This window comes from Oncorhynchus clarkii, chromosome 10 (assembly GCF_045791955.1).
Source record: "Oncorhynchus clarkii lewisi isolate Uvic-CL-2024 chromosome 10, UVic_Ocla_1.0, whole genome shotgun sequence".
Classification (NCBI taxonomy): Eukaryota; Metazoa; Chordata; class Actinopteri; order Salmoniformes; family Salmonidae; genus Oncorhynchus; species Oncorhynchus clarkii.
In genome coordinates this window covers 28,014,425-28,041,036 of record NC_092156.1, presented here as the reverse complement: position 1 = coordinate 28,041,036, position 26,612 = coordinate 28,014,425, and the positions used below count along the sequence as shown (strand labels likewise).

The following is a 26,612-nucleotide window of genomic DNA, read 5'->3' as shown; positions in this document are numbered from 1 at the left end:
AGACCCAACCAAATCATGAGAAAACAAAAAGATAATTACTTGACACATTGGAAAGAATTAACAAAAAACTAGAATGCTATTTGGCCCTAAACAGAGAGTATACAGTGGCAGAATATCTGTCCACTGTGACTGACCCAAACTTAAGGAAAGCTTTGACTATGTACAGACTTAGTGAGCATAGTCTTGCTATTGAGAAAGGCCGCCGTAGACAGACCTGGCTCTCAAGAGAAAACAGGCTATTTGCACACTGCCCACAAAAAGAGGTGGAAACTGAGCTGCACTTCCTAACCTCTTGGTCAATGTATGACCATATTAGAGATACATATTTCCCTCAGATTACACAGATCCACAAAGAATTCAAAAACAAATCCAATTTTGATAAACTCCCATATCTACTGGGTGAAATTCCACAGTGTGCCATCACAGCAGCAAGATTTGTGACCTGTTGCCACTAGAAAAGGGCTACCAGTGAAGAACAAACACCATTGTAAATACAACCCATATTTATGCTTATTTATTTTCCCTTGTAACAATGTACAAATAGTTAAAGTACACAACACTATATATATATATATATATACAGTGCCTTGCGAAAGTATTCGGCCCCCTTGAACTTTCCGACCTTTTGCCACATTTCAGGCTTCAAACATAAAGATATAAAACTGTATTTTTTTGTGAAGAATCAACAACAAGTGGGACACAATCATGAAGTGGAACGACATTTATTGGATATTTCAAACGTTTTTAACAAATCAAAAACTGAACAATTGGGCGTGCAAAATTATTCAGCCCCCTTAAGTTAATACTTTGTAGCGCCACCTTTTGCTGCAATTACAGCTGTAAGTCGCTTGGGGTATGTCTCTATCAGTTTTGCACATCGAGAGACTGACTTTTTTCCCATTCCTCCTTGCAAAACAGCTCGAGCTCAGTGAGGTTGGATGGAGAGCATTTGTGAACAGCAGTTTTCAGTTCTTTCCACAGATTCTCGATTGGATTCAGGTCTGGACTTTGACTTGGCCATTCTAACACCTGGATATGTTTATTTTTGAACCATTCCATTGTAGATTTTGTTTTATGTTTTGGATCATTGTCTTGTTGGAAGAAAAAATCTCCGTCCCAGTCTCAGGTCTTTTGCAAACTCCATCAGGTTTTCTTCCAGAATGGTCCTGTATTTGGCTCCATCCATCTTCCCATCAATTTTAACCATCTTCCCTGTCCCTGCTGAAGAAAAGCAGGCCCAAACCATGATGCTGCCACCACCATGTTTGACAGTGGGGATGGTGTGTTCAAGGTGATGAGCTGTGTTGCTTTTACGCCAAACATAACGTTTTGCATTGTTGCCAAAAAGTTCAATTTTGGTTTCTTCTGACCAGAGCACCTTCTTCCACATGTTTGGTGTGTCTCCCAGGTGGCTTGTGGCAAACTTTAAACAACACTTTTTATGGATATCTTTAAGAAATGGCTTTCTTCTTGCCACTCTTCCGTAAAGGCCAGATTTGTGCAATATACGACTGATTGTTGTCCTATGGACAGAGTCTCCCACCTCAGCTGTAGATCTCTGCAGTTCATCCAGAGTGATCATGGGCCTCTTGGCTGCATCTCTGATCAGTCTTCTCCTTGTATGAGCTGAAAGTTTAGAGGGACGGCCAGGTCTTGGTAGATTTGCAGTGGTCTGATACTCCTTCCATTTCAATATTATCGCTTGCACAGTGCTCCTTGGGATGTTTAAAGCTTGGGAAATATTGTTGTATCCAAATCCGGCTTTAAACTTCTTCACAACAGTATCTCGGACCTGCCTGGTGTGTTCCTTGTTCTTCATGATGCTCTCTGCGCTTTTAACGGACCTCTGAGACTATCACAGTGCAGGTGCATTTATACGGAGACTTGATTACACACAGGTGGATTGTAGTTATCATCATTAGTCATTTAGGTCAACATTGGATCATTCAGAGATCCTCACTGAACTTCTGGAGAGAGTTTGCTGCACTGAAAGTAAAGGGGCTGAATAATTTTGCACGCCCAATTTTTCAGTTTTTGATTTGTTAAAAAAGTTTGAAATATCCAATAAATGTCGTTCCACTTCATGATTGTGTCCCACTTGTTGTTGATTCTTCACAAAAAAATACAGTTTTATATCTTTATGTTTGAAGCCTGAAATGTGGCAAAAGGTCGCAAAGTTCAAGGGGGCCGAATACTTTCGCAAGGCACTGTATATATATATATATATATATATATAAATAATATGACATTTGTAATGTCTTTGTTTTGAAACTTCTGTATGTGTAATGATTACTGTTAATTTTTATTGTTTATTTCACTTTTGTATATTATCTACCTCACTTGCTTTGGCAATGTTAACACGTTTCCCATGCCAATAAAGCCCCTTGAATTGAATTGAGAGAAAGAAAGAGAGACAGAGAGAAACAAACACACAGAGACCGAGAGAGAGACAGAGAGAGACAGAGAGAGAGACAGAGAGAGAGAGACAAAGAGAGAGAGACAAAGAGAGAGAGACAAAGAGAGAGAGACAAAGAGAGAGACAGAGAGAGAGAGAGACAAAGAGAGAGAGACAAAGAGAGAGAGAGAGAGAGAGAGAGAGAGAGAGAGAGAGAGAGAGAGAGAGAGAGAGAGAGAGAGAGAGAGAGAGAGAAACACAGACAGACAGAACAGGAAGAAAATGTGCTTGTTATACTAACCAAAGTGTGCTTGTTATACTAAAATTTGGCTATGACAGAAATGGAAAGATAAATTGGTATTTATATCATAGAAATATAGACCGATAGACAGAATCTCTATTGTGTGTAAAATTATAAATACAAAGTGGGTATTTATGCAGCATTAAAAAAAAGAATGATAGATAGATAGGATCTACAGCAGGGGAAGGAAACTAGATTCAGCCGCGGGTCGATTTTTGCCGGAGCAGGTGGACAGGGGGCACACTGCAAATTGACCACAATTAAGCCCAAAAAGAGAACGTATTTGAAAATGTCAATAATTTCATTCCTTGATTACATTGAGACATGATCACATCTCTTTTTATTTGTAGGGATACTTCGGGACAGATTTCCTAAATTAAACATTTTTAGCTGAATTCCTGGTGATTTTACAGGATTTTTTTTTAATAAAAAAATCCTGACCAAACTCTAACCTTTGGGGTGCCTCCCAAAGGCGGGATGGATACTAAGTGGGTAGTTTCTACCTTCTTCATGCGCATGCTGCGTCTCTCTGATGCGTTCCTGATGAAAGGAGACTTCTTTGACAAAGTGGAGCTGTCACTGTCACTGCGGTTGATCTGATCATCACACAGTAGAACGGCAAAAACAAACAGAAAGAAAACAAAGTTGGAACAAAAAGGGCATGAACGACAGCTTCCGTTGGGTTTGGGATGCTTTTCAAAGCTAAGCACAAATGAAAACAGTAGTCAGAGTGAACTGTATTTAACATTTCAGTCATTTAAAAAACGAGGCTATAGTTAGAGGCTATATAAATAAATCAGTTTGTCTGAATGATTTTTTGAGTAGATATGTACAAATATAAATGTATATGTGCTACTATATACTAGATGTGTACTAAATATGTCCATGTATTATGTGCACAAGAGTGGCTGCCCTCACCCGGCAGATGTACTGGCTCTGGGGCCCAGGGGAGAAGGTCTTGGAGCGGATGATGGTGTTGCCCTGGAAGAAGGCATTCTGCTGGGGAACATGGTGGGGCCGACGCTCCTTTGGCCGGACCACCGAGGAGGAGACATGGTGGTGGTGGCCGGTACTGGTCTCCTTGTTCACCTGGGGACGGAGCAGGAGAACAGTTTACAATGAAGGCTGTGTTTTACATAGTCAATCTTGGCTTACAAATGTACTGTTATGTTCAGTTCCAACTCTGATCAAGTCATTCTTAGTCAAGTCATACAGCACATTTGTTAGTCTGCATATCAATGAGTTTAAAGAACTGTTGAGTTTGATTCAAATGAACACACATGTTTTTACTCAAATACTTCCATTGAACATCATCTGGAAATAGGTCAAATAATATCAAATAAAATAGTATTCATATACAGTAGTATTTATAACAGTTAATGGAGTCTCCACATACCCTCTCAACCAGGGTTCCTGTTCCAGTCGGTTTGGTTGTCACTTCCTCTCCCTCCCAATGGCTGCTGTCAGGATATAGCCCCTCCTCTTCCTCTAGAGGTCCTGCCCCCTCTATGTGGTCATCTTCTTCAAACACTTCACCTTCCAGCTCTTCACTGTGCCTGTACAGGGTTGAAACACTATCAGACAGAGAGACCGAGAGACCGAGAGACAGAGAAACCTGTCAGTTATTCACCTTGCCCATTCTACATGCGAGGGGCTGTGGGGGAGGAGGGGTGGTTAGTGTGCCTCTGGGCTTTCAAAAACTACACTACAGTCTGAGCTTCTTCTCGTGGGAGAGGGGGAAGGGAGGGAACAATTATTCAACTGGGGGAGGTGAGTGTGTGTGAGACAAGATCTCCCTCATTGACCGTGACGAGTACGGAAGAAGGGCCTGTCCTCTGTAGAGGTTATAATGGGGAGGAGAATAACAGGATAAAGGTTCTGTTAGTGAAGGGAGAGCTCACCATTCATCCTCCTCTGGGTCACCCTCCAGACTGCCTGCTACTCTCTCTGTGGTGGGGACAGAGCTCTGGAACACACGTTGTTACTCATCTGTTACATGCATTCATTACATACAGTATGTTTACACATTCATAACACTTCCATACAGATTCACCTTAACAGATCAATTTCCTTTTGAAATGCAGGCCATTGCTATAGATGAATGAATGTCTATGTTACCCTTTCACACTGCCGAGCCGTCCCAGTCTTGTCCTTGTTATTGATCTGGGGCATGAAGGAGTAGCTGAGGAGGTTGTAGCTCTTGACACATCTCTCCCCAGAGGTGTTGACATCAGCCAGGCTTATCTGAGCACCAGCCTGCCCAGAGGACAGAAAGCCATACAATAGTTAAAAGGCAGTCTACTGAACGATGTTACACACTGTTGTAACCAACTTTCATGCTTGAGACAGTACGGAGTGTTAGGAAGGACAAAAAGCTCTTATCCACTAACAGCAATAAACCACTGTCATATGACACGATGACAACACAATGGAAAGCTAAAAGGTATACATTGGAATTTCAATGTACACTTAGCAAATACACCACGTACAAGTGTTTGCACTGTCTGGGTGTGGACTGTTTGTTATGTTGATGCTGAATTGAGAGATGAGTGACAGACCAGGGACAGTCGTTACACTCACAAGACACTCCTCACGGCCAGACAGGCTGGTGTGGCATATGTCCACCCTCAGGGTCTTCTGCCGCAGGGCATTGTGGGCCATCTGGACACCGAAGACTTCATTGACCTCCACAATGTCCTGGGGTAGAGAGCCGCGCGTCCGGAAGAGGCAGCAGGAGGACTCTGAGCACGGGAGCACCGCCACACGGATGTATCTATGGAGGAGACACACACACAGTTAAACACCTCAAGACAATGTACACACAGATGCGTATACAGTTGAGGACAGAGGAAACATGCAGTACTTTCAATACAAACAAACCTAATTGATGAGAAGTGGGAACAAAGACATCCACACACAGCATATGCACACAGTCATTGAAAAGGTGTTTCGAATAGCCAAGTAATGACAGTCATTCACTTCTAAAGCAAAGAGAAAAGGCAACTTTGCTATATACATTTTGTGGTCTGGTGGCAGTACGAGGACGCTGCAATTGGAGAGCTGCATGACGAACATGGTGAAGCGCTTCACCTCGTACTTCAGGCCCAGTCTGACCTGGGCACAGCCTAGTGGTCCTCCCCTCTCCTCATAGCCCAGCAGCAGCTCTGCAGGGAGGACTGACCTGGGAAAAGTGACACATACAGGGTTAGATCCACAAAGCTGCTATCAAATACAGTACCAGGAAGCAAAACCTGGTTTGTGCTTTAGCCACCAACCTTCCATTTGAAGTCATATCACTGATATTCTAGTGGGGACATCAGTCTGAACAGATCTGGCTACCAGACTTCAAACACCACAGTAAGTTATGAGTAAGTTATGACTGATGTATGTTGCCATCAGTTATGGCCCTCAGGTTCTAGGGTCAAACAGTTCAAACAAAACATAGTACAGCAGACAGCTTGTCTCTTTCTAATAGTAATAGATACATGAATAGATAAACCATCAGATCAAACCTCTCCAATTTGAGTTCTACCTTTCTGAATAACTTAATTTACATACACATCTAGAAGTTACTGGGTATCCTGACCTAATCCCCCAAAAATTACAACATCGTGTTTGACCTTAATTACTGTATATACTGCACACCCTTCTAACATTAGTTAGGATAGGGGTGTTAATGAAGCACCATCTTTCATTACTATCCGTGAAGGTTCAGGCTACTGAACATGGTCTTAAGTCTTGCTCCAGAGTAAAGCAATTAAATAGAGACCTCTCCTCCAGGTGACTCAATGGCCTTCTACTGTACCCACCTCGTCTCTGAGGGCTCATACACCCCGCTGTCACCCGCCACCGACTCATCAGACACTGCTGACATCACGCCCATCTTCTTAGGCCCCGCCCCCACCGTCCCTCTGGCTTGCACTATGGCATTTAGGGGAAGAGGGGGTTGGAAGAGGAGAGGAAAACAGGGAGGAGCCGGTGCAGAGCTGGAGTAAACCATACAGTTAATAGTGGGCTGTAACTTAACCCCCTCTCTCTCCCTCCCCACCCCACCCCGGTGTGCCCCCACTGGCAATCAGGTTTCAGGTGCAATCCTTGAATTCCTCACGAGTTGCACACACACACCTACTACAGTAGATGAGGTGGAAGCCTGACCTTTCAGTCCAATACATCACAAGCTCCTGCTAATACAGCTCTTCTCTTCCTCTCCTGTCTCTCTCTCTAGGTCACACTGTGCAGGCTAATACAGCCCTGTCTCTCTCTCTCTCTAGGTCACACTGTGCAGGCTAATACAGCCCTGTCTCTCTCTCTAGGTCACACTGTGCAGGCTAATACAGCCCTGTCTCTCTCTCTAGGTCACACTGTGCAGGCTAATACAGCCCTGTCTCTCTCTCTCTCTAGGTCACACTGTGCAGGCTAATACAGCCCTGTCTCTCTCTCTAGGTCACACTGTGCAGGCTAATACAGCCCTGTCTCTCTCTCTAGGTCACACTGTGCAGGCTAATACAGCCCTGTCTCTCTCTCTAGGTCACACTGTGCAGGCTAATACAGCCCTGTCTCTCTCTCTAGGTCACACTGTGCAGGCTAATACAGCCCTGTCTCTCTCTCTAGGTCACACTGTGCAGGCTAATACAGCCCTGTCTCTCTCTCTAGGTCACACTGTGCAGGCTAATACAGCCCTGTCTCTCTCTCTAGGTCACACTGTGCAGGCTAATACAGCCCTGTCTCTCTCTCTAGATCACACTGTGCAGGCTAATACAGCCCTGTCTCTCTCTCTAGGTCACACTGTGCAGGCTAATACAGCCCTGTCTCTCTCTCTAGGTCACACTGTGCAGGCTAATACAGCCCTGTCTCTCTCTCTAGGTCACACTGTGCAGGCTAATACAGCCCTGTCTCTCTCTCTAGGTCACACTGTGCAGGCTAATACAGCCCTGTCTCTCTCTCTAGGTCACACTGTGCAGGCTAATACAGCCCTGTCTCTCTCTCTAGGTCACACTGTGCAGGCTTGCCATTATGCAACTAAACATCTCCTACTACATCACCCATATACACTGAGTATACAAAACATTAGGGACACCTTCCTAATATTGAGTTGCATCCCCTTTTGCCCTCAGAGAAGTCTTAATTAGTCGGGGCATAGACTCTGCAAGGTGTCGAAAGTATTCAACAGGGATGCTGACTCCAATGCTTCCCACAGTTGTGTCAAGTTGGCTGGATGTCCTTTGGGTGGTGGACCATTCTTGATACACATGGGAAACTGTGGAGTGTGAAAAACCCAGCAGAGTTGCGCACCAATTTGAGTGTCAAGAACTGCCTGGCACTTACTACTATACCCCGTTCAAAGGCACTTATATATTTTGTCTTGCCCATTCACCCTCTGAATGGCACACATACACAATCAACTGTCTCAAGGCTTAAAAATAATTTTTGAACCTGTCTCCTCCTCTTCATCTACACTGATTGAAGTGGATATAATAGGTGACATTAATAAGGAATCATAGCTTTCACCTGGATTCACCTGGTCAGTTTATGTCTTGGAAAGAGCATGTTCTGTACACTCAGTGTATATTTACGTTCATATCTTAGTGTGTTGCTAACACTTGATATTTCTATGATGCGTTTTGTGTGGATCTTAAACATATTCATTCTTTACGGTTCACAATGGACATGAGGACCATACAGTCCACTATACACCAACACTACACAAGTCTACAGTAGCAGGTAATACAGTCGCTCTCCTGATATTAAAAGAGAGCTTAAATAATATCAGATAGACAGAAAGTGACTGTACCTTTAAACATCTCTCCAGCTATGGTAGTGGCATCCTGCTCCACCCCTCCAGGGTGCTGCTGCTCCTCCTTGTCCAGCCCCAGCTCAGTCAGCCTGCTATGCAGCTCCATGTCCAGTCCCCCACCTGGGCCCCCTGGTCCCGCAAACCTCTCCCCGGAGAGGAATATAGAGTCCGTGACCAGCGGCGAGCAGGGCGGCGAGAGTGACGACATCGAAGACCTCGGCGACAGTGAACTGATCGACCTTGGCGTCTCTGATAGTCTCAGCGCCTGTAGCCTGGTTCTGGCCTCTGCTCCCCCACCGACAACACCCCCCTTGTCGCCCGCTCTCTCTCCCCCAGCGACCACCTCGTGTTCGTGGATAGTGGTGATGGAGCTGGAGGGACGGTAGCTGACCCCCGGGCCACCGTCCTGCAGTAGGGAGTCCAATTTGTTCTGGAAGTCTGGGTCTCCCAGCTCAGGCTGCTCCAGGTAAATATCTGTGAAGCTCAGGGAGGAGGTGGAGCCCAGGGATGACGTGGTGGCCAAAGAGCCCCGGCTGGAGGTCAGAGAGCCACGGCTGCTGCCTGAGGAACACGACAGTGTGCTGGCCGAAAGACTGCAGGAAGAGAGATGGGGAGAAGGGAGGAGAGAGAGGCAGGGAGGAGAGGGTTGGATTGGGAGGGAGGGAGGGAGGGAGGGAGGGAGGGAGGGAGGGAGGGAGGGAGGGAGGGAGGGAGGGAGGGAGGGAGGGAGGGAGGGAGGGAGGGAGGGAGGGAGGGAGGGAGGGAGGGGGGGGGGGGGAGGGAGGAGAGAGGCAGAGAGGAGAGGGTTAAATGGGGAGGAAGATGGAAAGAACATTTGGACAGAAAGAAGGCATAGAGAGGGGAGATGAAGAGAGAGAAAATCAGAGGAGAAGAGAACAATACAGAAAGAGGGCAGAGAGAGAGAAAATTGGGGGCAGCAAAAAGGATGGAGCGAAAAGCGGAGTGGACAGGGATAAAGGGAGAGGGAGAGAGAGGACCACAGTGTTAGAAGAGCTAGGAGGGTACTCCAACCAAATTTTCATCATTTTCTTCTCTGTTCCCCCATCTTTTGGCCCTCAGTAACTTCAAATGCAGTGTCTACTCGACAGAAAACATAGTAATTAAAGCTAGGCAAGCTCATTAGGAAAGACACAGGGGAGTTTCTCTGCATCTCAGCCCTTTGATATATATCAGCTAGAAACAGGATGAATTATGCATGATAAGAACAAAAACAGAGAGAAAGAGACTAACACTATTGTTGAAGTTATTTGTTTGATTAAACGAGAGTATGGAGAGCGCCTTTTGAAAATAGCTTTAATACATATATGACTATCTTACAGAGACTTCACATCTTATAAAACACAGCTTCAGTTTCAGAGTCCATTTCTGAAACGCACACTCCTGTTTCAGAGCTGAAATTCAAATTGACTTTACAAAAACAGTGACTAAAGTATAGGACACATCTTAAGCTTTTAGAGTAAAGGTTAAATACGCAATGTCCTATCCCTCTCTCATTCTCTTTTAAGACCAACAGTCCCTCATAGAACTGAATGAATCATACGAGCCACTCAGAAGATAAAATACTGTAGTCTAGAATCTTATGTGAATTTATGGAGCTCTATAAATGAAAGACGCTCCTTTAAGATGAGGTGAATGTAGACCTTTGAAGACCCTGGATTGAAGTTTGACTCCTTCCCCTCAAAGGGTTGTGGGTAAGCTCAAGGCACCAGGCAGGTTGTGAGGTAAATCTAAAATGCCAAGCCCTCCACAGTTAAAACATTGCCCATGTCTCCAAGGTCTTCTTATTCATTTGGAATGTGCACATTCAGTTGTGCAATAGGAGTTTACATTTTAAGTCGATACATTTAAGTGATTGTGCCTCCTGAACTGGCAGCGTGGTAGTGCTGTGTTACAGCTGGTTGACAGTTGCTGAATGTGTTGTTTAGGTGAGTAAATGTACCTCTTGAGCTGAGTGTGTAATGATGAGGCCAGGCGAACCATCTCCTCCAGCTCTCTCACCAGCTTGTTCCTCTTACAGTGCAATCTTAATCTGATAGAAAAGACAAAACACCAGAAATGTTAGGTCAAAAAAATGATAATGCAAGCAGAAGAAACAGGCCCTATTCTACTTGGGTAATCAAAAACAATCAAAAAACAATCAACTACATGACCATACAATTACATAATTACAACATCTTAATACAATGTTCTTACAAACTAGAGTAATTACAGCATTATAAACAGTTATAAGAGCTAAAGGTTATTTTCTTCCTCAACGAGCAGATACTTCTGACTTCAAATATTAAACGAGCTTGTTAAAAAAGGCTATTTTGCGTCCACCCTACATCCCCTGTTTGTGATGCTCGAGTTACATATGGGAGAGAGAGATAAAAAAAAAGAAAATGAAAGAAAATTAGAGAAGGAAAGAGGATATATGGGAAAGTAAGAGAAATAGAAGAGAAAGAGTGAAAATAGGCCTAATTGGTATAGTCTCCTTGGTTACCTCATCCAGAGTGCAGATTTCCAACCACTAAACAGTAAGTATGGACCTTAGAGAAGGCTAGTTCCAGGTAAGAGGCTAGGGGGAGGGGCTTCTACACTACACTATCAATGTCTATGATCCAATCACAACCATGAACAAGGAATGTCATGAAAAAAGGCTATGCGGATCAAAGCATCCAACACAACAAAAAGAGCAGTGTTGTGTGTCTTGGAGTAACTCTTACACCAGGTCCCCATTAGGGAGTAAACCTTCTGGGCTTATGTAACAGTCATATTACTTAAACCATGTCTTTTCACTGCAGTTAAAGCACAGTTCAGTAGGTTGTTATCAGCAGGGCAGGGGGCCTTGCTCTGCCTATCTATTCCCTGTCAGTGAATATACTGTAGCCTAGTTCCAGCGGGGTTCCAATGTCCTCCTCTCTCCTTCATGCAACAGCCCCGCTGACCTGTTCCCTCGCTAGCATTAACAGGTGCTGTATAAAACACATTTAAAAATGCACTCTTTTTGTGAGGTGCTGACTAATGGAACACAAACTCCAAAAAGTGGCAAAAGTTTACTGAGAAGAGAGTGACTAATTTAATCTCCTGTATTATTGTATGTGACCATGATGCTTTCCTGGTGTGCAGCTCTGTTCCCTCTCATTTATCCCTCTTTCCCTGGCCGTGACTTTACCCAGGGAAGGAGTGATCACTCAATGTCTATAAGCCCCATGCTGACCAAGGTTTCCCCCACCTTTACTGCCCAAACAATTTAGCCTCACACTGTTCTAATTAAACAATTTTGTGTTTGCTGCCCACAATGTTTGCAATGACTTTGCACCCTGCCAAGTAGCTATAAATCCTCTCCCCTCACCTCTCGGTCAGGGCCTTGCTCTGGTTGTCCCTGGCAGCCTGCAGGTCTCTCTCAAGCCTTTTCTTTTGTGTCTCTATCTTCTCCTGGTCAATGGGCACTTTCTTGCAAGGCTTGATGTATTGCAGCTCCTTGAGTAGCTCCTCCTTCTCATTGATGAGGATGAGGCGGTCACGCTCTGGGTCCAGCAGCCCTGGCCACGCCTCACTGTCCAGCTTGGCTATCTGCACCTCGATGGTGGCAATCCTGGAGGTGGAGAGAGGAGAGCATAGAGAGTGTATATTTAATGTTCTATTATGTTGTATTTATATGTTCTCCTTTTCTAAGGCCCTGCAATAGACTAGAGTCCAGGGGGTGTACTTGTACATCAAGCAGCCTGATGCTACAAAAACAGGCTCCTACGAGCCGTTCCAGCTACTTAAGTTCTATTTAATCATGTGGAGGAGAGGTTTAAAAGAGATATGACTTCTAAGTCATTATAAGTGCTCATGAGCTAATCAAATGGCTACCCACACTATTTGCATTGCCCCCCCACCCTGCTCCCTCTTTTACACCACTGCTACTCTGTTATTATCTATGCATAGTCACTTTAATAACTCTACCTACATGTACACATTACCTCGACTAACCGGTGCCCCGCAGCATTGTACATAGTCTTGCTATTGTTATTTTACTGCTGCTCTTTATTATTTGTTACTTATATAACTCAGCAAAAAAAGAAAATGTTCCTTTTTCAGGTCCCGGTCTTTCAAAGAAAGAAAATTTGTAAAAATCCAAATAACTTCACAGATCTTCATTGTAAAGGGTTTCAACACCGTTTCCTATGCTTGTTAAATGAACCATACACAATTAATGAACATGCACCTGTGGAACGGTCTTTAAGACACTAACAGCTTACAGACGGTAGGCAATTAAGGTCACACTTTTCAGGGAAGTTACGAACCAATATACACAGGCAGTTAGGAAAGCAAAGGCTAGTTTTTTCAAACATAAATTTGCATCCTGTAGCACAAACTCCAAAATGTTCTGGGACACTAATGTCCATGGAGAATAAGAGCACCTCCTCCCAGCTGCCCACCGCACTGAGGCTAGGAAACACTGTCACCACTGATAAATCCACAATAATTGAGAATTTTAATAAGCATTTTTCTACAGCTGGCCGTGCTTTCCACCTGACTAACCCTACCCCGGTCAACAGCCCTGCACCCCCCTCTCAGCAACTTGCCCAAGCCTCCCCATTTCTCCTTCACCCAAATCCAGAGAGCCAATGTTCTGTAAGAGCTGCAAAATCTGGACCCCTAAAAATCAGCAGGGCTAGACAATCTGGACCCTCTCTTCCTAAAACAATCTGCCACAATTGTTGCAACCCCTATTACTAGCCTGTTCAACCTCGCTTTCGTATCGTCTGAGATTCCCAAAGATTGGAAAGCTGCCGCGGTCCTCCCCCTCTTCAAAGGAGGTGACAATCTAGACTAGACCCAAACTGTTACAGACCTATATCCATCCTACCCTGCCTTACTAAGGTCTTCGAAAGCCAAGTTAACAAACAGATCACCAACCATTTCGAATCCCACCGTACCTTTGCCACTATACAATCTGGTTTCAGAGCTGGTCATGGGTGCACCTCAGCCACGCTCAAGGTCCTAAACAATATCAAAACCGCCATCGATAAGAGACAATACTGTGCAGCCGTATTCATCGACCTGGCCAAGGCTTGACTCTGTCAATCACCACATTCTTATCGGCAGACTTAACAGCCTTGGTTTCTCAAATTACTGCCTCACCTGGTTCACCAACTACTTCTCCGACATAGTTCCTTGTGTCAAACCGGAGGGCCTGTTGTCTGGACCTCTGGCAGTCTCTATGGGGGTGCCATAGGGTTCGATTCTCGGGCCAACTCCTTTCTCAATGATGTCGCTCTTGCTGCTGGTGATTCTCTGATCCACCTCTATGCAGACGATAACATTCTGTATACTTCTGGCCCTTCTTTGGACACTGTGTTAACTAACCTCCAGACGAGCTTCAACGCCATACAACTCTCCTTCTGTGGCCTCCAACTGCTCTTAAATGCAAGTAAAACTAAATGCATGCTCTTCAACCGATCGCTGCCTGCACCTGCCCGCCCGTCCAGCATCACTACTCTGGACGGATCTGACTAAGAATATGTGGACAACTACAAATATCTAGGTGTTTGGTTAGATTGTAAACTCTCCTTCCAGACTCACATTAAGCATCTCCAATCCAAAATTAAATCAAGAATCTGCTTCCTATTTCGCAACAAAGCCTCCATCACTCATGCTGCCAAACATACCCTTGTAAAACTGACTATCCTACCGATCCTTGACTTCGGCGATGTCATTCACAAAATAGCCTCCAACACTCTACTCAGCAAATTGGATGCAGTTCATCACAGTGCCATCCGTTTTGTCACCAAAGCCCCATATACTACCCACCACTGCGACCTGTATGCTCTCGTTGGCTGGCCCTAGCTTCATATTCGTTGCCAAACCCACTGGCTCCAGGTCATCTATAAGTCTTTGCTAGGTAAAGCCCCACCTTACCTCAGCTCATTGGTCACCATAGCAGCACCCACCCATAGCACACACTCCAGCAAGTATCTTTCACTTGTCACCCCCAAAGCCAATTCCTCCTTTGGCCGCCTTTCCTTCCAGTTCTCTGCTGCCAATGACTGGAACGAATTGCGAAAATCACTGAAGCTGGAGACTCATATCTCCCACTCTAACTTTAAGCACCAGCTGTCAGAGCAGCTCACAGATCACTTCACATAGCCCATCTATAAATAGCCCATCCAACTACCTCATCCCCATACAGTTATTTATTTTTTTGCTCCTTTGCACTCCAGTATCTCTACTTGCACATTCATCTTCTGCACATCTATCACCCCAGTGTTTAATTGCTAAATTGTAATTATTTCCACACTATGGCCTATTTATTGCCTTACCTCCCTTATCTTACCTCATTTGCACACACTGTATAGACGTTTCTATTGTGTTATTGACTGAATGTTTGTTTATTCCATGTGTAACTCTGTTGTTGTTTGTGTCGCACTGCTTTTCTTTATCTTGACTAGGTCACAGTTGTAAATGAGAACTTCTCAACTAGCCTACCTGTTTAAATAAAAGGTCAAATAAATTTTTTTTAGAAACAGTTATGAAAACTTAGGACACTAAAGAGGCCTTTCTACTGACTCTGAAAAACACCAACAGAAAGATGCCCAGGGTCCCTGCTCATCAGTGTGAACGTGCCTTAGGCATGCTGCAAGGAGGCATGAGGACTGCAGATGTGGCCAGGGCAATACCTTGCAATGTCCGTACTGTGAGACGCCTAAGAGAGCACTACAGGGAGACAGGATGGACAGCTGATCTTCCTCGCAGTGGCAGACCACATGTAACAACACCTGCACAGGATCAGTACATCCAAACATCACACCTGCGGGACAGGTACAGGATGGCAACAACAACTGCACGAGTTACACCAGGCACGCACAATCCCTTCATCAATGCCCAGAATGTCCGCAATAGGCTGAGAGAGGGTGGACTGAGGGCTTGTAGGCCTGTTGCAAGGCAGGTCCTCATCAGACATCACTGGCAACAACATCGCCTATGGGCACAAACCCACCGTCGCTGGCAAAAAGTGCTCTTTACTGACGAGGTGCGGTTTTGTCTCACCAGGGGTGATGGTCGGATTCGCGTTTATCGTCGAAGGAATGAGCGTTACACCGAGGCCTGAACAATTTGGAGGTGGAGGGTCTGTGATGGTCTGGGGCGGTGTGTCACAGCATCATCGGACTGAGCTTGTTGTCATTGCAGGCAATCTCAAAGCTGTGCGTTGCAGGGAAGTTGCATCCACCTCCCTCATGTGGTACCCTTCCTGCAGGCTCATCCTGACATGACCCTCCAGCATTACAATGCCACCAGCCATACTGCTCGTTCGGTGCGTGATTTCCTGTAAGACAGGAATGTCAGTGTTCTGCCATGGCCAGCAAAGAGCCCGGATCTCAATCCCATTGAGCACGTCTGGGACCTGTTGGATCGGAGGGTAAGGGCTAGGGCCATTCCACCCAGAAATGTCTGGGAACTTGCAGGTGCCTTGGTGGAAAAGTGGGGTAACATCTCACAGCAAGAACTGGCAAATCTGGTGCAATCCTTGAGGAGAAGATGCACTGCAGTACTTAATGCAGCTGGTGGCCACACCAGATACTGACTGTTACTTTTGATTTTGACCCCCCTTTGTTCAGGGACACATTATTCCATTTGTGTTAGTCACATGTCTGTGGAACTTGTTCCATTTGTCTCAGTTGTTGAATCTTATGTTCATACAAATATTTACACATGTTAAGTTTACTGAAAATAAACACAGTTGACAGTAAGAGGAAGTAACTTTTTTTGCTGAGTTTATATATAGACTGATGGGTTGTGTTGAGAATGAGTCATCTGGGTTACACAAGTTACCTTCTATTTGCTTCTTCATACTTCAGGCTCAGTCGCACCTTCTCTGCCAAGTTGTTGGTGTTGGTCACAAACTATATCAAACAAAAATCAAGGTGTGTGACAAAGCTACATTCTGATCAATTAGTGACGCAACCAGTGCATTGTAACCTTGTTCCTGTTCATTAGGGCACACCAAAAGGAAACATTTTGAGACGGAAAATTTAAACAAAGCATTTCCTATTGGACAGGTCCAGGTATTCCCTCACAATTTCAGTCTATTGTCTTCCGTGCCAACTGAACAGACCCCCCCCCGCTCACCTCAGCAGGTATGTTGGTCTGGGATCCGGCTTCGGAGTAGAGGCGGGGGATGTACAGCTCAGAGTTGGCCAGGGAGGGGCTGCTGCCCCACAGGTCAGACTGAGAACCCACCGAGTCCAACTGGAAGCCATCCTTAAGCACTGCTAGTTTCTACAGGGAGAGGAGACCGACACATACAGGCTTAACAAAATCAGAGATAGTGAAATCAAAATAGAATAGTATGTTTTATGTCCTGTGCTGCGTGTCTTACATTCACAAAGCTCCTATCCTATTGTATAAATCTATAACACATATCATCATCATAGAGATAGGCAGTTACCTTTATCTCTGTCTAAAAGGAAACACCAACATAAAGTGTCTTAATATGGTGTTGGGCCACCATGAACCAGAACAGTTTCAATGCACCGTGGTTTAGATTCTACAAGGGTCTGGAACTCTATTGTAGGGATGCAACACCATTCTTCCACAATACATTCCATAACTTGGTGTTTTGTTAATGGTGGTGCAAAACACTGTCTCAGTCGCCACTTCAAAATATTAAATTGGGTTGAAGCCTGGTGACTGACATGGCATACATAATTTTCATATTTATCAAACCATTCAGTGCCCTGTGGATGGGGGCATTGTCATGCTATAACCATGGTACCCAAAATAATGGCCTGCCCTAGATTTTTATACATGACCCTAAGCATGATGGGATGTTAATTTATTAATTATTTCAGGAACCACACCTGTGTGGAAGCACCTGCTTTCAATATACTTTGTTTCCCCCAAATACTCATGCGTTTCAATATTTTGGCAGATACTTGTAGACAAGTACAGTACATTGCATAAAGATGTGTTTTTGAAATGGGAAACCTTTTCGCAACAGTGGCCAAAAACAGTAACCTACTTTTAAATCTGTGCTGGTCTTTAAGGTTGTTGATAGATTTCATACATGGCTCAGCACTGAAGCATGGAGTGGAATAAACCTTATCTTGACTATTGTAAACAAGTAGAAACAGCAAAGAAGACAGCCACCGAGGCTCCCCTTGGACATAATGCTGACTGAGTAGGGCAAGCTTCATAGAGTACAGTGATACGATTGTGAATGGTCAGAATAATACACTGAAATATAAGCAACATGTAAAGTGTTTGTCTCATGAGCTGAAATTAAAGATCCCAGAACTTGTCCATACTCACAAATAGCTTATTTCTCAAAAAACGTGCACAAATTTGTTTACATCCCATTTAGTGAGCATTTCTTCTTGTCAAAATAATCCAACCACCTGACAAGTGTGGCATATCAAGAAGCTGATTAAACAGCATGATCATTACACAGGTGAACCTTGAGCTGGGGACAAGAAAAGGCCACTCTAAAATGTACAGATTTGTCACACAACACAATGCCACAGACAACTCAAGTTGAGGGAGCGTGAAATTGGCATGCTGACTGCAGGAATGTCCACTAGAGCTGTTGCCAGGGAATTGAATGTTAATTTCTCTACCATAAGATGCCTCCGTCGTTAAGAGAATTTGGCATAAAGTCCAACCGGCATCACAACCACAGACCACATCGCCAGCCCAGGACCTCCACAGCCGGCTTCTTCACCTGCAACATTGTCTGAGACCAGCCAATCATGTGAAATGTATTTCAATTGCCCGATTTCCTTATATGAACTGTAACTCAGTAAAATCATTCCAAATTGTTGCATGTTGCATTTTTGTTCCACAAAGATCGATTTATACACACACAACGTTCATCAGTCTACCTTATGGGACTTCGATAAATGCCGAAAATAGCCAATCAAAATAAACGTTCTACCACAGTGACCATGTTTTTTTTGTGGCGCATATTTGATTCCGAGTTCAGACATACAGTGCCATTGGAAAGTATTCAGACCTCTTAACTTTTTCCACATTTTGTAACAGCCTTATTCTAAAATGCATTGTTTTTTTCCCCCTCATCAAATCTACAAAAAAAAATGTTTCACCTTTATTTAACCAGGTAGGCTAGTTGAGAACAAGTTCTCATTTGCAACTGCGACCTGGTCAAGATAAAGCATAGCAGCGTGAACAGACAACACAGAGTTACACATGGAGTAAACAATTAACAAGTCAATAACACAGTAGAAAGAAAAAAAAAATAATAATAATAATAAATATAATAATAATAAATATATATATATATATATATATATATATATATATATAAATAAAAAGAGAGTCTATATACATTGTGTGCAAAAGGCATGAGGAGGTAGGCGAATAATTACAATTTTGCAGATTAACACTGGAGTGATAAATGATCAGATGGTCATGTACAGGTATATTATATTATATTATATATTGGTGTGCAAAAGAGCAGAAAAGTAAATAAATATAAACAGTATGGGGAAGAGGTAGGTAAAATTGAGTGGGCTATTTACCGATAGACTATGTACAGCTGCAGCGATCGGTTAGCTGCTCAGATAGCAGATGTTTGAAGTTGGTGAGGGAGATAAAAGTCTCCAACTTCAGCGATTTTTGCAATTCGTTCCAGTCACAGGCAGCAGAGAACTGGAACGAAAGGCGGCCAAATGACAAGCATAATGACAAGCAAAAACAGATGTTTTAACATTTTGCTAATTTATTACAAATTTAAAACTGAAATAACACATTTACATAAGTATTCAGACCCTTTACTCAGTACTTTGTTGAAGCACTTTTCAGGTCTCTGAAGAGATGTTCGGTCCTAAGCGCTCTGGAGCAGGTTTTTATCAAGGATCTCTCTGTACTTTGCGCAGTTCAACTTACCCTCGATCCTGGACTAGTCTCCCAGTCCCTGCTGATGAAAAACATCCCCAGAGCATGATGCTGCTACCACCATGCTTCACCGTAGGGATGGTGCCTGGTTTCCTCCAGATGTGAAGCTTGGAATACAGGCCAAAGAGTTCAATACTGGTTTCATCAGACCAGAGAATCTTGTTTCTCATGGTCTGAGAGTCTTTAGGTGCCTTTTGGCAAGCTCCAAGCGGGCTGTCTTTTACTGAAGAGGTGGCTTCCATCTGGCCACTCTACCTTAAAGGCCTGATTGGTAGAGTGCTGCAGAGATGGGAGAAACTTCCAGAAGGACAACCATCTCCACAGGAGGAACTCTAGAGCTCTGTCAGTGACCATCAGATTCTTGGTCACCTCCCTGACCAATGTCTTTCTCCCCCGATTGCTCAGTTTGGCCAGGCGGCCAGCTCTAGGAAGAGTCTTGGTGGTTCCAAACTAGTTTCATTTAAGAATGATGGAGGCTACCGTGTTCTTGGGGACCTTCAACGCTGCAGACATGTTTTGGTACCTTTCCCGAGATCTGTGCCTCACCACAATCGTTTCTCAGAGCTCTACGGACAATTCCTTTGACCTCATGGCTTGGTTTTTGCTCTGACATGCACTGTCAACTGTGGGACCTTACATAGAGGTGTGTGCCTTTCTAAATCATGTCCAATCAATTGAATTTAGCACAGGTGGACTCCAATCAAGTTGTAGAAACATCAAGGATGATCAATGGAAACAGGATGCACCTGAGTTCAATTTTGAGTTTCATAGCAAAGGGTCTGAATACTTTAAGGTATGTTTATTTTTTTAATACATTTGCAAAATATCTACAAACCAGTTTTTGCTTAGTCATTATAGGGTATTGTGTGTAGATTGCTGAGGAAAAACATTTAAATCCATTTTAGAATAAGGCTGTAACAAACAAAATGTTGAAAAAGTAAAGGGGTCTGAATACTTTCCGAAGGTAACGTATACTCTACATCACCAGAAGTACATCTCAACATCTCAATCCAAAATCATGGACATGAATATGTAGTTGGTCCCCCATTTGCTGCTTAACAGCCTCCACTCCTTCTAGGAAGGCTTTCCACTAGATATTGGAACATTGCTGTGGGGACTTGCTTTCACACAGCCACAAAAGCATAGTGAGGTCGGGCACTGATGTTGGGCGATTAGGCCAGGCTCGCAGTCAAAATTCCATTTCATCCCAAAGGTGTTTGATGGGGTTGAGGCCAGGGCTCTGTGCAAGCCAGTCAAGTTCTTCCACACAGATCTCGACAAACCATTTCTTTATTCGCCTCGCTTTGTGCACAGGGGCACGGTCATGCTGAAACAGGAAAGGGCCTTCCCCAAACTATTGCCGCAAAGTTGGAAGCACAGAATCGTCTAGATTTCCCTTCACTGGAACTAAGGGGCCTAGCCCAAAGCATGAAAAACAGCCCCAGAGCATTATTCCTCCTCCACCAAACTTTATAGTTGGCACTATGCATTTCGGGCAGGTAGTGTTCTCCTGGCATCCGCCAAACCCAGATTCGTCCGTCGGACTGGCAGATGGTGGAGCGTAATTAATCACTTCAGAAAACGTGTTTCCACTGCTCCAGAGGCCAATGGAGCTTTACACAATTCCAGCCGACACTTGGCATTCCGCATGGAAACCCACTTCATGAAGCTCCCGATGAACAGTTCTTCTGCTGACGTTTCTTCCAGATGCAGTTTGTAACTCAGTAGGGAGTGTTGCAGAGGACAGAAGATTTTTACGCGCTTTGCGCTTCAGCACTCTGAGGTCCCACTCCTAGCCGTTTCCACTTCACAATAACAGCACTTACAGTTGACCAGAGTAGCTCTAGCTGGGCAGAAATTTGACCAAATTACTTGTTGGAAAGGTGGCATCCTATGACGATGCCACGTTGAAAGCCACTGAGCTCTTTGGTACTGGCCATTCTACTGACAATGTTTGTCTATGAGGATTGCAAGGCTGTGTGCTCGATTCTTTTTTTTTTTTACACTTGTCAGTAAGGGATGTGGCTGAAATAACAGAATCCAATAATTTGAAGGGGTTTCCACATACTTTAGGCCATGTAGTGTAAAGTTTATATGTGAAACCAATTTCTATAGATGCACACTTTGTTCTTCTGAAATCACTTTGGTCGCGCAAAAGGAGGAAGTTTGTGCTAGAACATGTGCGGATCAAATACACCGCTTTCACGCTGATTAAGGCCTTTGAAAGATAGCTCAGAAAATCAGGTGTTTTAATCGGCATATGCTTACTTAAAATATGACCTTACGCCGATTAAGATAAGCAAAGTAAGGTGTTTACATGACTAATGCCATAATTTGTCTACTGCCACAATCAGTTTAATATCTAATTATATGATCATGTAAATGTACTTACACACTGCAGTCAGACAGACACTGCAAGGCCAACACACATACAACTGAACTGTCAGTGGCAGAAGGCTGAGGAGGTGAGGCATCCCAGTGGGGGGGGGAATCATCGGGGCTATGCATTATTAAACACAACCCAGCCCCTACTAACAAACAAACACTTTGTTGTTTTCTACAGCTGCTATATATATATATATATATATATATCTATATACACACATATATATATACACATATACACATATATATATATACATATATATATATATATATACATATATATATACATATATACATATATATACATATATATATATACACACACACACACACACACACACGTCCCACCCCACATTTCCTAAGCGGAGTTGGGAGCATGAAGTAGGCAGGCGAATACCACCCACGCACTCCTCTGTCTCAGCTTCTAAGTCTCAGCCTGCTGGTGCATCATTGACTGAGCAGCAAAGTCATGGCAGGAATATGTATGAGTCTGTTCGTCTGCCGAGGGGACGCAGGGACATGAGGGGAGACGGAGAAGTTGCAGGGGACAGAGGAAAAGAGGGAGGGTGATGCCCCAGCGGAGGGAAAACAGAGCAGTGTGAGACGAAGAGGTATCCATCTACCAGAGACTGAGAGATTGTGCGTTCCTGGTGTAACTCGGGCAGTCATTGCTGCCATCCTGTACCCGTCCCGCAGGTGTGATGTTTAGATGTACCGATCCTGTTCAGGTGTTGTTACACGTGGTCTGCCACTGAGGACGATCAGCTGTCCATCCTGTAGTGCCGTCTTAGGCGTCTCACAGTACGGACATTGCAATGTATTGCCCTGGCCACATCTGCAGTCCTCATGCCTCCTTGCAGCATGCCTAAGGCACGTTCACGCAGATGAGCAGGGACCCTGGGCATCTTTCTTTTGATGTTTTTCAGAGTCCGTAGAAAAGCCTCTTTAGTGTCCTAAGTTTTCATAACTGACCTTAATTGCCTACCGTCTGTAAGCTGTTTGTGTCTTAACGACCGTTCCACAGGTGCATGTTCATTCATTGTTTATGGTTCATTGAACAAGCATGGGAAACTGTGAAGTTATTTGGATCTTTACGAATTATCTTTGGCCAGGGTCCTGAAAAGGTGACGTTTCTTTTTTTGCTGAGTTTCTCTCTGCACACAACACCTGACCGCCATCCCATCTTATCCATTCACCAACCCCTCTCCCTCCGTCATCCCCCGCTCCTCCCATCAAATCAATGTTTATTTGTCACGTGCGGCAAATACAACACGTGTAGACCTTACAGTGAAATGCTTACTTACAAACCCTAACCAACAGTGCAATTTAAGTTTAAAAAAAAAAGGTATTAGGTAAACAATAGATAGGTAAAGAAAAAAATGAGTGAAAATAACAGTAGCGGTGGCTATATACAGGTGGTACCGTCCCTGCTTACCTGCATGAGCTCCTGTTTCTCCTTCTCCCCGGAGCTGATGGCGTCCCGGATGGACTTGACCTCGTTCAGGGTGGCCTGCTCATCGTGAAGCTTGACACCGTAAGGCACGCTGGACACCTTGTGGTCGATCCTGGAGGGAGGCACACGGTGGAAACAAATCAGAGAGTGAGTTATTAAACAGTCTTGAAATAGTACACCTGAAGATGTGCTATCTGAGTTGTACATTTTTGCTCTCAGATTATTATTCTATAGTTTGTTGAAGAGGGATGTTGTTTACAAAAACACGTTTCATTTTCACTATGATAATCCTACTGTGCCACTTTCAAACCATCCTGATCTAATCTAGACAGGAGTGACCAATAAGAAACTATGGATCCATTACAGGAGTCAAACTGGATTTAAAGGGCCACAGGTGTAGAGAGAGAGGAAAGAGCCCGTCAGCGACACAGGGAGAGAGACCATCCATTAGTGGCGGCAGCAGCATATATGTAAAGCCAGTCATCAGCAAGTCATGCGTGCAGCAGAACAACAGGTCTTTCCACATTCTTCCAAGAGCAAAGGAGGGCGGGAGGGTGCATGCGAGGGAGGGGAGCAGCACTCCTCCATTACAGGCCAAGGAGAACTAGAACAAATGAAGCCTCTGTAAGCCTTTTCCACCTGGCTGTTAGAATAGATCCTCTTATTCTATTTCAGTCTTATGTTATAAAGATCCTAAGGTATTTTCTTTGGGAAAGGAGAGTTTAGGACTGACATAGGATGCTAGCGTGTTAGTATATTATTTTTGTTTCGTGAGGGTTGGTAAATGTCTTTGATATCAAATGAAGGTCACGGAAGAATGGATCGGAATCCAATAGAACCACTATGTATCTTGTCGTTCATTTACAAAAACAAACATCACAGAAATGAGCCAGGACACAGCTTTTTCCACAACACACATTGTAGAAGCCGCACATCAGGCACTCCAAGAGAATTGTGTTTTGCAGGCAAAAATAGGGATATTTGACCCTTTTGAAGGTCATGCTTGAAATTACAATTGGAATCACTGTCTATGTAAATGGCAGCGAGTTGCCATTTCGACTATAGTGAGATGTGAGGGCCTCAAGGTTGTTGATGTGTTGACAACTGGAATCTTTCTGCAACTGTATGGAAAAAGCAGAAGCCTACTACTATGAAGTGTGATTGTGTAATGAGGTTGGGTTGCACTTACTCTTTCAGCGTTTCAAAGCCCTGCTCTTTGTACTGCAACTCTTGTTTCATGCAGGCTAGGTCTCTCTTCAGCTTATTCACCTAAAGGAGACAAACACACAGGACTATAGTTATTTCACTGAAATGAAAAATGTCCAGGTCAAAATACTATTGATTACTGGGAATATTATAATATTCAGCATATTCACCTGAGAGAAACACACAGTATACATTTACTGAAATAAAAAATGTCCAGTTGCAATACAATTGATTATTTGGCTATATTTGGGAACAGCTGATTCAAATAGAACCGATCGTGTTTGTTCCTTGCAGAAAAAGAATTAGGATATAACTGATAATGCACCTGATCGTATCTAATATGATATGATTAAAACATTTACTTATTGTACTTTTATGAAATGTGGAGGGGGGGGAAAATCGACAAATAATCCAACAGTGTATTACTGTTACGCAACACCAACTGGCAGCTCTGGGAAGCGTCCCAAAATTGTACCCTATGTAGTACACTGCTTTTGACCAGAGTCCTATGGTCCCTGGTCAAAAGTAGTACACTATATAGGGAATAAGGTGCCATTTGGGACACAGGCCTGGGTGCAGTTCTCAGACAAAGATGTCACTTACACACATTCCTCCTTTACAATGAGAAAGAGAGTTGGACACTCAGTCACTTAGCAACAGCCCGTTGGACTAAGCCTATTTCATGCACTAATGTCTGCTATGGGATGAGAATTAAGCCCCAACAGAAGACTTAAGAACATATGGGTATACACATCCATTCCTAATGTGACTGAACACAAGTAATGCAGGCCATAAATAAAGTACAGAGACGGTGTAAAAAACAGTGTTTTTGTACTACTTACAAAAATGTTTTATAGTACTACTGATATTGATTACTGCATTGTTGGAAAAGCGCATGCAACAAAGGCATTTCATTGTACTTGTGAACGTGATAAACTTGAAAGAGTGGTTTCTTACCCTACTTTTGGAAGTGACAATCTCGGCTTTGAGGATTTCTGGGTCATATTTACTGCTGGAGGATGATCTGGAATTCACTGCGGGAGATAAGATGAGAGGGTGAGCCGGGGCGTTATCTAATCCTCTGCATCGCTTTATTCAACTTCAAGGCCCTTCTCATCAATTCCCTACATATTATCAAAGTACTTTAAATCACCACTTCAAGTCTGAGGAACAACAGAGGATTACGCTTAGGAATGGAGTCAAGTTAAGTATTGTAGCGTGTATTAAAACTTTATTTTAAATGTTTTATAACTGACAACTTGAGTAAACTATGATGAGCTGCAATTCTATGATCAAATTTATTTGCACCTACCCAACAGAGATGTCAAACGCTTTGCATCACTCAGAAGACTAAAAGACTATCACTCTAGTTCTCTTCCCCATTGCCACCTAGCCCCTTCGGTCACCCAATAACCCTGTCTCCCCTGGCTTGTCCCGGTCCTTACAGCTGGTCTGGGAGGTGGACCTGTCCCTCCAGGCGTTGTTGAGCTGGAGGTACTCTTGCTGGGCCAGGCGCAGGCGCTGCTCCTTCACCTGGTAAATCTCCTTCTGGGCGCTCAGCGCGTCCTTGGCCACGTCCAGGTACTCCCGCAGCATGACCTCCTGCTCCCGCTGCCACTGGGCCCGCGGGTCCTCCAGCTGAGTGCTCTCTGATGGGGGAAGAGAAGGGGATGAGGAAAGACGGATCAATTGGAGAGGACAGGGAGACCGAACATAAGAAACAAGAATGGATGAGATAATATTTTTTGCTAATCACAATTTTGGATCATGATTTGACCGGTCATGTTTTTCCCACAAATGTGTGATGAATATGGGTGCAGGAAGCTTTAGTTATGGAGTATTGTATATCTGGACTCACTTGTGTTATGATCCACATAGTAGGCCCCGACATTGGGGTCGTAGGCCTCCTCCCAACCCACAGGCAGCTCATCTCCAATGCAGTCAGCAAATGTCAGAGGTTTAGTCTGCCTGAAAAACCACACACAAGAAACAGTCAACTGATGGTAAGAATTAGAGAGGTGTCACAGCAAAAGTAAAATTAGGATGACCATGCCAAGATAGTGGGCCATCCAGAGTATATGTCAAGATAGATAATTTGGTTGTCACGGGGGGGCTACCACCATTGCTGTGTGTGTGTGTGTGTGTCTCTCTGTCTCTAATAGGGGGGGGGGTC

The 26,612-nt window shown here is 44.0% G+C and overlaps 1 protein-coding gene across 1 annotated transcript in view; it reads right to left on the bottom strand.

Moving 5' to 3' along the window:
- The window catches only part of LOC139418230 (protein KIBRA-like), a 36,679-nt gene that overhangs the window by 5,239 nt on the left and 4,828 nt on the right, over nucleotides 1-26,612 (bottom strand). The window contains exons 3-20 of the mRNA XM_071167520.1: nucleotides 26,298-26,407; nucleotides 25,885-26,088; nucleotides 25,397-25,473; nucleotides 24,423-24,502; nucleotides 23,216-23,345; nucleotides 16,612-16,761; nucleotides 16,315-16,385; nucleotides 11,846-12,088; nucleotides 10,451-10,540; nucleotides 8,488-9,083; nucleotides 6,506-6,626; nucleotides 5,713-5,877; nucleotides 5,277-5,469; nucleotides 4,815-4,952; nucleotides 4,598-4,662; nucleotides 4,093-4,270; nucleotides 3,615-3,785; nucleotides 3,200-3,292 (exon numbers count right to left, since the gene is read on the bottom strand). Of these exons, the coding sequence (XP_071023621.1) occupies nucleotides 3,200-3,292; nucleotides 3,615-3,785; nucleotides 4,093-4,270; nucleotides 4,598-4,662; nucleotides 4,815-4,952; nucleotides 5,277-5,469; nucleotides 5,713-5,877; nucleotides 6,506-6,626; nucleotides 8,488-9,083; nucleotides 10,451-10,540; nucleotides 11,846-12,088; nucleotides 16,315-16,385; nucleotides 16,612-16,761; nucleotides 23,216-23,345; nucleotides 24,423-24,502; nucleotides 25,397-25,473; nucleotides 25,885-26,088; nucleotides 26,298-26,407 (2,875 nt within the window). The remainder of the gene's footprint in view (nucleotides 1-3,199; nucleotides 3,293-3,614; nucleotides 3,786-4,092; nucleotides 4,271-4,597; nucleotides 4,663-4,814; nucleotides 4,953-5,276; nucleotides 5,470-5,712; nucleotides 5,878-6,505; nucleotides 6,627-8,487; nucleotides 9,084-10,450; nucleotides 10,541-11,845; nucleotides 12,089-16,314; nucleotides 16,386-16,611; nucleotides 16,762-23,215; nucleotides 23,346-24,422; nucleotides 24,503-25,396; nucleotides 25,474-25,884; nucleotides 26,089-26,297; nucleotides 26,408-26,612) is intronic.